General features: G+C 39.4%; 1 protein-coding gene across 4 annotated transcripts in view; it reads left to right on the top strand.

Annotated features, from left to right (window-relative positions):
* Positions 1-12,547, top strand: part of INPP5A (inositol polyphosphate-5-phosphatase A) — a 1,124,564-nt gene extending 1,112,017 nt beyond the window's left edge. For all 4 annotated transcript variants that reach the window (XM_029609984.1, XM_029609981.1, XM_029609982.1 and 1 more), the window contains 2 exons: positions 10,804-10,891; positions 11,000-12,547. In XM_029609984.1, coding sequence (XP_029465844.1) covers positions 10,804-10,884 — 81 coding nt within the window. In that variant the 3' untranslated portion in view covers positions 10,885-10,891; positions 11,000-12,547. The remainder of the gene's footprint in view (positions 1-10,803; positions 10,892-10,999) is intronic.
* Positions 12,548-13,768: the final 1,221 nt, after the last annotated feature.

The raw sequence follows: 13,768 nt of genomic DNA, 5'->3' as shown, positions 1-13,768 counted from the left end.
AGATTATGCCATGTAACATTATGCAACTTCGATACAAGTGACCCATATCATCCAAGTCCAAATATGGTAGAAATTGGGTGAATATCCATCAGAGGGAAAGAGAGAAAAAAATTAAGAAGCGCATGGAAACAATGCTCATAAAGGGGCAAGCTCCTTTGTTCACGCTCCGTGCATGTGCCAAACACATTTGCTCCTCCGGCGTGAGTGCCTCTTGTGTCACGAACTGCTTTTAATCTCAAATGTCCTTCATGATGTAAGAAAGGGGGTGGAGTCTTTTGCAAAAGGCAGGTGCTCCAGGAAGACCAGGCTAATTCCTCCAATGGATTGAGGATGGAAAACAGGGCTATGGCAACCTCTTGTAGCTAGTAAAATGGATGAAATGTGCCTCCAGCATTGCAGCCTGTCTTTAATCTCAAACACTCCTCTGTTGATATCAGAAAGGGGGCAGAGTCAGTCACAAAAGGCAGGTGTTCCAGCAGGACCTCTTGGCTCCTCCTACTGTCATTTATTGTGTTACCCAAACTTGGGGGGTGGGGGGCAGGAAGAGGGAGGGGTGCTGGGGGCCAACTAATTGGATGAAAGGGGGATTGCACTCCAATTTGCTCATCCCTGATCTAGGGTATGCTCTTTTTAGTTATTTAGAAGAAATGTGAAATTTATTTATTTTTTTTATTTTCTCTTTATTAAGTTTTTCATAATATACAAAGCATTAACTTTGTTAACAAAAAATGGTGTAGTACATTCAAAGCCAAGAAATTATATATATTCAGAAACAATGCATTAGACACATCTTACTCTTTAATTAACTACACCCGTTAGACCTTAAACTGCATGGGGGGGGGGGGGGTAACTGCAAATCCAAGGGAGAATCTTCAAATACACATATCAGGAAAAAGGGCCCTGCATTACGGATTTTAATTTATAGGACTTTTAACTGCCTCCCATTTGCTTTTCCGCTTTTCTAGCATTGACAAAACTTTTAAGTTGGTCCGGATGAAAAAAGATATCATTTTCTCTTCCATATTTTAAAACACATTTACATGGGAACCTCAACACAAAAGAGGCCCCCACTGCTAGAACATCCTGCTTTAAAGCCAAAAAGTTTTTTCTTTTTTGTTGCGTCTCTTTAGTTCTATCTGGGAAAATTCTGATGGTACATCCCATAAAGGGAACATTGATTTTCTTAAAATAAGCACACATTACTTCTCCCAAATCTTTTTCATTATGGAAAGATATTAATAATGTAGCTTTTTCAGCAATCTCATATGTTGAAGACTCCAAAAAGTCTGTTAAATTCTCTAATACATTGATAGTTGGTTGTGTCTGCAGATTTTTCTTTGGGAGAAAATACACTTTTTCTAGGGGTGGAGTCATTTCAGGTGTAATCTCTAAAATCTCGTGGAAATACCGTTTTACTGTCATTCGAGGAAACTCTCCAACTACCCTTGGAAAATGTATTATTCTCAAGTTGAGATGTCTCAGTATGTTTTCAATATTTTCAATCCTTCTCTTTGCAGCTCCACAATCTTGTATCAGTGTAGACTGGACTTCTTTGACATACTTCACATCATTTTCCAAATTTGCAATTTTCTCAGTCATTTCCAATTTATGGCCCTCAAAGTTCTTATTCAAATCATTCATTTGACAGGAAGCAGTGTTTATCTTTATGGAGCAATCCGTTATTAGTTTTGCCATAGCTGATGACATCTTCCATAAACAGTCTAAAGTGACTATTTCTGGTTTCTTAAATATAATCTCACCTTCAACGGGGGCGGGGGGTCCTGCCTTCGGATTTCACCTCCTAGGCTCCGCTGTTCTTCACCTCTCCCACCTTCACCCCTATCCAGTGAGATCTCTCCGCTCTCAATGGAGGTCTGCGGCAGGCCTTCCAGCGATATCGCCCCCTCAAGCTGCTGCACGAGGAGTTCCACTTCGGGATTCTCGGAGAGCTGCGGTGTCTAGGTGCTGCACGCAGCCGGAGGCAGCCTCGTATCCGGTGGACTGAGGGAAACTTCTTCCGAGGTCAGGTCACATTCTCCCCTCTGTGACCCAACAGCCGGACTCCTCAGTACCTTTTCCTCCACTTGCTGGACGCATTGGTCGATCGTTTTCTGCCCCGACGGGATTGCTGAGGCAGAGGGATAGGTTCTCAGTCTCCCTTTACGCTTAGAAGGCATTTTAAATGAAGAAACAAAATTTTTCAAAATGAAAAAATGCCGGAGCAGTTTTCAGTTCGTCCGCTCAGGGCACCATCTTGACTCCACCCCCCTGAGAAATGTGAAATTTATATTTTGAGATATTTTGGCTCCAGGTCATATGATGTACCTCTAAAGAGTTGACTTGGCATATTTTGGGAGCTGTTGAAGCACCATGCTGCACAGAAAGTGCACAAGGGTGTCTAATACTCCAGTTAATATACTATGTTAAAGTTCCTATCATTTTTCCTCTTGCTCCCAGTTGTACTCCTCCCTGTTTTATTGTAACTGTAACTATTTTATGTTTAGCACCTATTATTTATTTCGTTCATTGTTCCTTTTATCACTCCACTGTTTATTGTAAACCGGCATGATGTGATACTCTCACGAATGCCGGTATAGAAAAAACTAAAATAAATAAAAATAAAATAAATAATATATAACCCATGGACCTATTTTGTAAAAATCCCCCAGGCTGATATCTCCCTAAATCTGCCCCTGCTTATTTCTGTCTTTCAATCACTTAGGAAGATGATTGGGAAAATGGTTTTCAGGCAGCTTACCGACTGTCTGGAGAAGAATAATGTTGTAAGTGTTGTTCAGAGTGGGTTTTGATGCTGTCGCAGCTATCATTTAGATCAGAAACATCCAAAGTCTCCTGTTTTAGTGGGGATTTCAGTGATTCTGCTACAAAGGCCACATGAGCTTGGGGTTAGGGGTGTGGTAGGACATGAGCTAGGGGTTAGGGGGTGTAGTAGGTCATGGGTTAGGGGTATAGTAGGACATGAGCTTGGGGTTAGGGGTATAGTAGGACATGAGCTTGGGGTTAGGGGTGTAGTAGGACATGAGCTAGGGGTTAGGGGTGTAGTAGGACATGAGCTAGGGGTTAGGGGGTGTAGTAGGTCATGGGTTAGGGGTATAGTAGGACATGAGCTTGGGGTTAGGGGTGTAGTAGGACATGAGCTAGGGGTTAGGGGGTGTAGTAGGCCATGGGTTAGGGGTGTAGGAGGACATGAGCTTGGGGTTAGGGGTGTAGTAGGACATGAGCTTGGGGTTAGGGGTGAAGTAGGACATGAGCCTAGGGGTTAGGGGTGTAGTAGTACAGTGGCTTAGTTCCTTCTCGCAGGGCCATTTGCAGCAGGTTAGAGAGTGGGACAGTCCACATTTGATTCGGCTCCTATTAATTCGGAGATGCCTCAAGGTTTTTGTTTATTGGTGACCTTCTTCAAGATTTATTTGCTCCCACTTTGTAATCTGCTAGAAAATCTGTGAATTTTCATCAGAATCTATGTGGATGGACATTAAGCTTCTGTTTCCAGTAATCAGTTCTATGATGATGCTATTAAATTAGTTACTGACACAATTGCTGTTGTGGACAATTGGATGGGCAACAATAGTCTGCTATTAAATATTGCAAAGACAAACCTTTTGTTAGTTACTAAGGGCCTCATTTTCCAAGCCGCTCGCACGCGATAAGGGACCTTTCTCACGCGAAAAGTCCCTTATCGCGTGCGATACCAGGATGGGGGCGGAGTCGGGGTGGAGTCAGCCCCAGAAGAGGAGGGGTCAGGGCGTCACCGGGGCCGACTCTAAGCCGGCTGAGACTGGAGTGGAGATGCACCAGTCAACCATATGAAGAGCTCTGCATACAACTGTCCTGCATGCAAGGCCGGGGCTAGGTTTTTTGCTGCCCTGTGCGAACAATTACTGTGCTGCCTCCCCCCCCCCCCCCCCTCGCCCCGATTCATTCAGTCTTTGTGCCGGACCATTAAATAAAGCCCAGCTCCCTCCTGCAATCTATACTTTTAAAAACTGACATGCCCCTACCCCCTCACCTCTGATACCTATGCAGATCACAGACAGACCCTGACCAAATCCAGAATGAAGAGATTTGAAAGTATAAACAGAAACGTGCTGAGAAGAACTGAACTGGAACCCGCAACAAGACAGCCTCTACATGCAGAGCAACAATGGAAAAACAGAAACATTACCATTCTTCATAAAACATTAAATAATAAAATCAAGAAATATAAAACATCAATCATAATAGTAAAATCATATTTGTAAAAAGAATAAATATTTCAAACCAGTTAATGAGTATCCAGATCCCAAACACCAATAAAATATTTCAAAACATCTGATGAATAAAAAATCCAATAATTAAAAAATGTTCAATTCCCCCCCCCCCCAAAAAAATTAAATATTTCAAAAGGCCATTGCAACACAGGATTGGTTGAACAACAAAAAGGTGAATATTCTACAATGGCCAAGTCAAAGTCCAGATCTCAATCCAATTGAGAATCTGTGGCACTATTTGAAAATTACAATCTATAAGCGTCATCCAACCAACCAGAACAGCCTGGAGCAAATCTCCCAGGAAGAATGGACAAAAATCACGCCCAAACCATTTGCAAAGTGGGTAGTAACTTACCCCAACAGACTTAGAGCTGTTATTGCAGAAAAAGGTAGTTCTACCAAGTACTAATCGGAAGGGGCTGAATACTTATGCAAGCAGCATTTTTCAGTTTTTCATTTTATTTTACAAAAAATGCAGAAAAATAATAAATTGTGATTTTGAAAATTTAAGAGCATACTGTCTGGAACAATCTGTGTAAATTTCATCTATAATCCACACAAATCTGATTTTTTTGGGAGTCGAATACATAAGAACATAAAAAATTGCCATACTGGGTCAGTCCAAGGGTCCATCAAGCCCAGCATCCTGTTTCCAACAATGGCCAATCCAGGCTACAAGTAGCTAGCAAGTACCCAAAAACTAAGTATATCCCAAGCTACTGATGCTAGTAATAGCAGTGGCTTTTTCCAAACCACTGTGTATGTATATATATATATATATAGATAGATAGATAGATAGATAGATAGATATAGATATATATATTGTTTAACTTACTTAATAGTTTTAAAGTCATATAACAACATTGTTTTTGTTAGGCATTTAAAAGGGATCACAATGTACAAATAATCCAGTTTTATTTATGTATTTGGATTTATTACCTGCCTTTTGGACCAATGGCTACTAGAACTCATCCAGCATTACAAAACATATATCAGGCAGGTCTATCAAGAAAGCAAAGTTAGCATGCAGTCTTCAGCTGTGGCATATGATAAATGAGGCCACTTTCAAAAATAAAGGGAAAATTGCTGTTTTCTGAGGTAATCAACAGTAAAAGATTGCCCTAGTCACTATGAGGTCCAAATTCAGACACAGTTCTAAACATCAAATTCAGACACAGTTCTAAACATCAAACATCAAAATCACAAAACATATAGAAAGACATGGTTTAATGGAACAAAGTCAGCTTGGCTTTACCCAGGGCAAGTCTTGCCTCACAAATCTGCTTCACTTTTTTGAAGGAGTTAATAAACATGTGGATAAAGGTGAACCGGTAGATATAGTATACTTGGATTTTCAGAAGGCGTTTGACAAAGTTCCTCATGAGAGGCTTCTAGGAAAAGTAAAAAGTCATGGGATAGGTGGCGATGTCCTTTCGTGGATTGCAAACTGGCTAAAAGACAGGAAACAGAGAGTAGGATTAAATGGGCAATTTTCTCAGTGGAAGGGAGTGGACAGTGGAGTGCCTCAGGGATCTGTATTGGGACCCTTACTGTTCAATATATTTATAAATGATCTGGAAAGAAATACGACGAGTGAGAATCAAATTTGCAGATGACACAAAATTGTTCAGAGTAGTTAAATCACAAGCAGATTGTGATAAATTGCAGGAAGACCTTGTGAGACTGGAAAATTGGGCATCCAAATGGCAGATGAAATTTAATGTGGATAAGTGCAAGGTGATGCATATAGGGAAAAATAACCCATGCTATAATTACACAATGTTGGGTTCCATATTAGGTGCTACAACCCAAGAAAGAGATCTAGGTGTCATAGTGGATAACACATTGAAATCGTCGGTGCAGTGTGCTGCGGCAGTCAAAAAAGCAAACAGAATGTTGGGAATTATTAGAAAAGGAATGATGAATAAAACGGAAAATGTCATAATGCCTCTGTATCGCTCCATGGTGTGACCGCACCTTGAATACTGTGTACAATTCTGGTCGCCGCATCTCAAAAAAGATATAATTGCGATGGAGAAGGTACAGAGAAGAGCTACCAAAATGATAAAGGGAATGGAACAACTCCCCTATGAGGAAAGACTAAAGAGGTTAGGACTTTTCAGCTTGGAGAAGAGACGACTGAGGGGGGATATGATAGAGGTGTTTAAAATCATGAGAGGTCTAGAACGGGTAGATGTAAATCGGCTATTTACTCTTTCGGATAGTAGAAAGACTAGGAGGCACTCCATGAAGTTAGCATGGGGCACATTTAAAACTAATCGGAGAAAGTTCTTTTTTACTCAACGCACAATTAAACTCTGGAATTTGTTGCCAGAGAATGTGGTTCGTGCAGTTAGTATAGCTGTGTTTAAAAAAGGATTGGATAAGTTCTTGGAGGAGAAGTCCATTACCTGCTATTAAGTTCACTTAGAGAATAGCCACTGCCATTAGCAATGGTTACATGGAATAGACTTAGTTTTTGGGTACTTGCCAGGTTCTTATGGCCTGGATTGGCCACTGTTGGAAACAGGATGCTGGGCTTGATGGACCCTTGGTCTGACCCAGTATGGCATTTTCTTATGTTTCTTATGTTCTTATGTTCAGATAGCAAAGTTAGCCAAATAAACTTATCTGGCTAACTTTGGAGGTATATTCAAATAGTGCAGCAGCACTATTCAATATAGCCGCTATCATACAGGGTCATTCATCAAAGTGCATTATGGCGTTAACACCCGCAATAATGCCATAATGTTTGCGATATTTTTCGCTACGTGTGGTGCGAGTGCAGATTTGGCAAATTTATTCAAAGGGGCAGGATTGGGGAGGGATTTGGGCGGACTTAATGAAAAGGAGGGGTATTATCGCATCACTTCAGTGTCTAGAAAGATAGACCTTAAATACAAGATGAAACAGTCACAATTCTATTCATCCCCTCAATTACCACACCAATCTATAGTGGTTGAATCAGCAATGCACACTATGCATTGTGTAATGCATACTATAGCACGCTTTTAACGCCGGGAATAGCTACACCTTTTTTGCAGGCATTAAGCTGTGCGATATGCCCAAAATGGCCATAATGCAATTTGCGATAAATATTTCAAATTCTTTTTTGGGCATGAGAGAGAGAAAGAGAGAACATCTGGGGTGGCACACAAGATAATCAGCTATTAATATCACTATAGGAGGGCCAACTAGTAACTCAAGGTGAGGTTTCAGTGGTGGTGTAGGGTTTGGGGAACAGTTTTACATGCAGAGTGAGACGTATGAACAGCGCAGTACACCTCTGAAGATTTGATGTCATTTGGAGTGAGAAAAGTCTCACAAAGTTTAAATTTCTAGTGTTCTCTCGCCCTAGCTTCATGGGCTCTATACCAGGGTACTATCAAGCTAGGGCGAGAGAACACTGTAGTAATCTCAACTTTGTGAGACTTTCCTCACTCCAAATGATGTAAAATCTTCACTGAGGTCTACTGTGCTGTTCATACTTCTCACTCTGCATATTAAACTGGCCCCAAAACCCAAAACTACCACCAAAACCTTACCTCAAGTTATTAACTGGCCCTCCTATAGTGATATAAATAGTTGACTACTATGAAGGCCTTATAAAGAGTCAGTCTCTCTCTCTCTCTCATTCCCCCCCCCCCCCCCCCCGTCCTTAGTAATAGCCTGTCTGGGCATTTGCGAAAACTTTAACACACCCCATGATACTATTTATGCGAAGCGCTAACATAGCATATGGTATGGTAATTCTAAAATTATCATAAATGCCCCTTTTTCTTATCGCAGGTGTTATCCATGCGAAGCATTTTGATGAATCTAGGGCAAGTCAGGCAGTTAGTTTGCTGAGTTACCACTTACTTGATTTTCTGAGCATAACTTACTAATAGTCTCTTGGGATCAGGCACATTTCTGTACACAAGGAAACCATTTCCAGCCATGCTGAGGTTTGTCATCCTTCAGTCAAGTGAATCCTTGTCTGTGGCAACTGACTACAGCATTCTTATCTGCCGTGATGCAGCACTTCCTGACTCCAGCTTTTCTATTAAACCAAAGGAGACAGTCCTACAAAAATATGAACTATGCCAGGATATCCATCTCTGGGCTTCGAAGGCCACATGCCAGTCAGGTTTTCAGGATACCCTAATGAATATTCATGAGACAAACTTGCATGCACATTGCTTCAATTGTATGCATATCTATCTCATGCATATTCATTAGTGGTATCTAGGAAACCAAATCCATTTGCAACCCTTGAGTTCAGAGTTGGATACCCTTGAACTCTGCTGTATCCTCTGATTATGATACAGAGTGTGATATTAAAGGCATTTGAAAGTGAAATAACTCCGCAAAGAATAAAAAGTGATAATTAGTTACAGACACTGTTTCTTCCTTGTTAACCCTGTGTCATGGTCTACAGCTAGGGACCTTCGTTTTCAATTTTAATTTTATTTTTCCTTGGAATTTCAATGTTATAACAAAAAAAGGTTAGTGGAAAAATAAAATAATAGGAGAAAAAGTAGTGGAAAAGGAATTATTTTTCATTGAAATTCCCAGGAAAAATAGAATAAAACCTGAAAACAAAGGTCTCTTCTACAGCATATATGGCCATGTCTGGTCCTTGGCAGTTCCAAACCTTTCTGGTTTTCAGGGAAACTAAAATATGCACATTGGGTATTTTAAAGCAGTTGCATGCAAATGCATACCTCATACTTGTTCACTGAAGTTTGCAGCCCTTAGGGACCAGAATTGACCAGCCATAATGTCTAGGGTTCAAGCTCTGAATTCCACCACAAATCGGCTCATGTAAAGCCCATGCTTAATTCACTAATCAGTAAATATATCTTGATTTACCTGATTTGCTATTTTTCCTTCTTGTTCATTTCAGGTAGATTTTTAAATCCCGGGGCGCGCACATACCAGGAGGTATGTGCATGGTCAGGTCGTGCGCGCACCGAGCACATTTTCGAAGCGGCCCAGCCACGCACATTTCTCCCGATACGTGTGGAAAAAAGGGGCGGGGCTAGCTGGGACAGCACCGGCCGGCGCGTGTAACTTACTCCTCCCGGAGGAGCGGTTAAGTTCAGCAACGAGAAAAATGAGGGGAGATAGGGTAGGTTTAGAGGTCGGGCAGGGGAAAAGGGAGGTAAGGGGATAGGAAACTGGGTAGGACAGATCGTGTCGCTGCATTTTTTTTTTTTTTTTTAACTAAAATCCCCCCCCCCTTGCGCATGTGACTGGGCACTCATGCACAGATGCGCGCACGGATACAAAATCGGGTGCGCAAGCATCGGATTTTATAACATGCACGCGGCGACACACACACATCGTAGGAAATCGGCGTGTCTTTTAAATTCCACCACTTAAGCATTAATAATGTTGGGTTCCACTGAGCATATCTAAATGGTCACTTAACATGAGGCAGGATGAGAAAAGCAAGGAAGCTTAAGAGATAGATTTGAGTTGATATGTTTGTTGCTTTAGCCAAATGCAGCCTTATCACCATGGTACATTTTGAATGAAAAAATTTATAAATGCGTAATTAAAATAAGAAGGCCTTCCACTGAAATTTACAGAGAGCAAGAAGATTAACAGATTTCTCTCTATATGTATTTATTTCATTTCAGCAAGCCCAAAGTAAAATAGATTAGAAGCAATTAAAAACTTAATTTTCTTGGATTTGAGAAAATGTTGATCATCAGACGATGGCATCTTTTGAACCTTCTCAGTCAATCCTGTTTGATTTGTTTGGTACATACAGACTCGACAATTGATTGTTGCACCAAAAGATTTATTTAATTGCTTTGCTTCTTACAAATCAAATAAGATGTGCGAGTACCAGAAAACAAACAATTGCCCCCCATCTTTCTCTCCATTCTATAAGAAAATTGTTTTTAACTTTGCTGGACTTTTTTTTTAAATAATACAGGGCTTGCAAAACATATTTTGCTTTCATTCTTTCTCTTCCTACTACTTATTGCAATTTTACATTTTACAACAAGTGTTTACTATAAGAGCATGATGCCCATGAGGCATTCTTCATCGCCACTGGATGAAATTGGTCATGGGTCATGCAGAAGGTGAGTTAGGAGACCCTAATCCTAGTTTATTAGTCTCAAGTTCTGAATGAACCTTCCTGAATGACTTCTGATTAATGATATGAGGCCAAGGATTGCCCGTTTGTAAAGAAAGCCTTTCCTTCCAGTCCTTTGTCCTTTGCTTGATTCCTTGCTGAATTGAATAGCTGCCTTGGGAGCTGAATTCATTATCTTGCTGAATAGGTAATTAGTGAATAGTTCATTTGGGGTGTCTACATGTGTACAGTATCCTTCCAAACCTGAGTTTTCTGTCTGCCACAAATCCATCGTGAGAAATGCTCAGGAATGGTCTTAACGCTCTTCTGTTGAAAATATATACATAGATGTCTACTTTCCTGTTGCTGATGAAGCGGTTCTTGCTGTGTTTATAAAAAAATATTGCTAAGTATTTATTCTGTTTGATTTTGACAGCTTGCTTTCTTTGATTTCTGCAGCCCGTCTTCCTGTCCTTTCGATTAGCTGCTGGGGCAGGTAAACCTAATGCAAATGTGCACAAGTGTTGTGTCGTGCAGTGATGTTGTGGTAAATATACATTTTTTTTTTTGCTATATTTTTTTTCCAGATCTATTTTTACCTTATTTCCATTTGTGTGTTCTTCGTGTTTAAAACAAAATGCCCGTTGCACAACAGGTAAAAGATGCCATTTGCACAATGAGAAGATCTTTCATGAGACCACCCTGTAGCAATGAAGAGAAGAAGAATAGAAGACACAGTAGACCAAGATACATTATCTTAACAGCTGTGCGGAAAATCAAGTCCTTAGTGCCACATTTTTAGATGGCTGACCTACACTATGCTTCAGCATCAGGACTCTGTTCAAGAAAAGCCTCACATACCTCACTGTCTTGTATGTTTGTGACATCATATAGAAATGTGGATTTTTATTTTATTTGTCACAGTCCTCTTGCTAAAACTCTAATAGACAGCAGAGTTATGTATTTTAGATTTCACTTATTTCAGCTTTTAAATAGGGAAAGTTACTTTGATATATAAAACATGGGAAAAGGTGCAATGCCTGACTTAGTATCTCTTCCACTTTTCAGGTTTTGTACGTTGAATTCTATAGATAAAAGAGAATGACTGTTTTAAATGGTGTCCACCCGTGTTCCTTGGATTGGAATAGCTAGTGTTGTTTTCCCTTTGGTTTTACATTTAGACAGATTTTTGTCCTGATTCCGTGTTCTTTACTACACTGCCATTTTACATGGTTTTTGAATCACACAGCAGCTGCTTTCCATTTTTATATATACATATACTTTTTAAAATAATTTATAAATCTTACCAAAATGTATGCTAATTGCAGTATACTTTCCAGTAAGAGGCTTGAGAGTGCCATATCAGCAAGTAGTATGTGAGTCTAGCAGTTCTAGTTAAGTGTAGCACCCAAACTTTCTATAACAAATAACACAGAGCAGTGCCATCCTTGATACAGATATATAGCATACTATATCATACGTATATATATGTATTGCCATTTTCACTTTGTTACTCATATAAATTATTTCTCCATAATGCTAAAGACTGAATGTGAAGTTTATAGATAGACTCGGGTGTATCTTTTAAAAGAATTTTGTAAACTGTTTTGTCTTTTGTTACTGTACTATGGTGCCAAGTATTCTGTATTAAAACAATAACATGGGAGAAGTACAATAGCATAGTCTGCTTCAGGTAGAAATTGCTTAATATGTATTGTATGTATGACGTTTTTTTTTTTGTTTTTTTTAAAGACCCTGTTAATGTTCCTTGTTTGTATCCGTATGCATAATATTGTTGCATACCTTTCTCCCACCACTAAGTACAGTCTTAAAAGGGGATTAGAGAATCTATTGATGAAAAACAAATGTTTCTTCTACTGATTTAATTTTGAACACTAAAGAAGTTCCTGGACTGTGTGATGGCATTAATCCAATGCTTGATTTGATAGAAATCACTACTATTGGAAATGATTTTATGTCTGCTTGTAGAATTTGTTTTCTTTACAATACAATCTGGGTTTGTGCAGGTACTGTTTTTTGGAAAGGTAGACAGAGCAGTTGTACCATATTAATGTGCCATGTTGCAATATAATCAAGCAGTTCTGTTTCTGCAAATAGAGATTCAGTTCATGGTAATTTTCCAAGGCCTTTGGAATTGATATCTCTGGTTCTCGAGCAATAAAACTGTTCATGTTGAAATTTCGCCAGCGAGTTTGTCTCTTAAATTTTATTTCACAAGCTTTTTTTTTTATTATTATTAAAAGTATGAATAAAGATTAAAGAATGGATATATGAGGTTTGTTTTTTTTTTCTTTTCATGGCTTTTGTAGATAGGAACATACTTTTATAGCACTGCATATCAGAGTGAGAGTGGATGACTTTCTTTAAGCATGTTCAAATCTCCGGTACAGAATCAAATAGTAAGTCACAATTTGGTGTACTATTTAAAAAGTGTAACTGAATTTTTTAGTGCAGAAATGGCAAATTCCAGTCCTTGAATGCCACAAACAGGTCTGATTTACAAAATAGCCAAACTATTGAAATTAACCTGGCTATTCAATCAGATGTATGCAGATGTATCTCATGAATACTCATTATGAAAATCCTGAAGGCTAGACCTGTTTGTGGCACTCAAGGACCAGAGTTCACCATCTTTGCCCTTTTGTATTGTAAAGACTGAGACTAGAAGCTGTTGCTTCACACAAGACCTGGTCTGTACTGTAATTAGGATTGATAACTTTCAACTGTGAAAATTCCAAACACTTGGAGGTGCCAAGAAAAGCTTTTGCTGACAATGACCTTCCACATTCCAACATGACTATTATTGCCTCCCCACTATTAACAACAAAGTAAATGATAACAGATAAAGACCAATTATTCAACAGCATCATTCAGTCAATTCTTTTTAATAAGACTGAGCTCTTGGATCTATCATTAACCTCAAATTATACACAATGGAACAGAACTGCTATAGAAATCCAGCACCTCCTGTTCTGCAAGCAAATATTCTATGTCCGTAGAAGCACCCCTATTAAGGGCGCAGAGCAGAACTAGGATGTTTCCCCGTACCATGCACCAAATAAAAAAGAATATTCATATTTTGGCATCATCTCAGTAATGGTGACATAAACTCCCTCTACCAAGCAGTTTGTGAAGCAACAGAAAACCTTGCAAAAAGCACTCTCAGCACCTATGTAGCAAATCGGCCATCCCCAAACAGTACTAATACCTAAAACTCAAACAGCAACACCATGCCTATGAAAAGATAGCACTGCAAATATTGCAGTGGTCCCTAGAACACCAATATATGTCCTACTGGGAAAACAGAAGACAGTTCAGCAATGGAAAACTCAAACTGAAATGCATTTGCTTCTCTGCTGAGAAAAATGAAAGATGCATATTTCCAGAATAGACATATTCAAAT

Source organism: Rhinatrema bivittatum, chromosome 7 (assembly GCF_901001135.1).
Source record: "Rhinatrema bivittatum chromosome 7, aRhiBiv1.1, whole genome shotgun sequence".
Classification (NCBI taxonomy): Eukaryota; Metazoa; Chordata; class Amphibia; order Gymnophiona; family Rhinatrematidae; genus Rhinatrema; species Rhinatrema bivittatum.
This window is presented reverse-complemented; position numbering and strand designations above follow the sequence as displayed.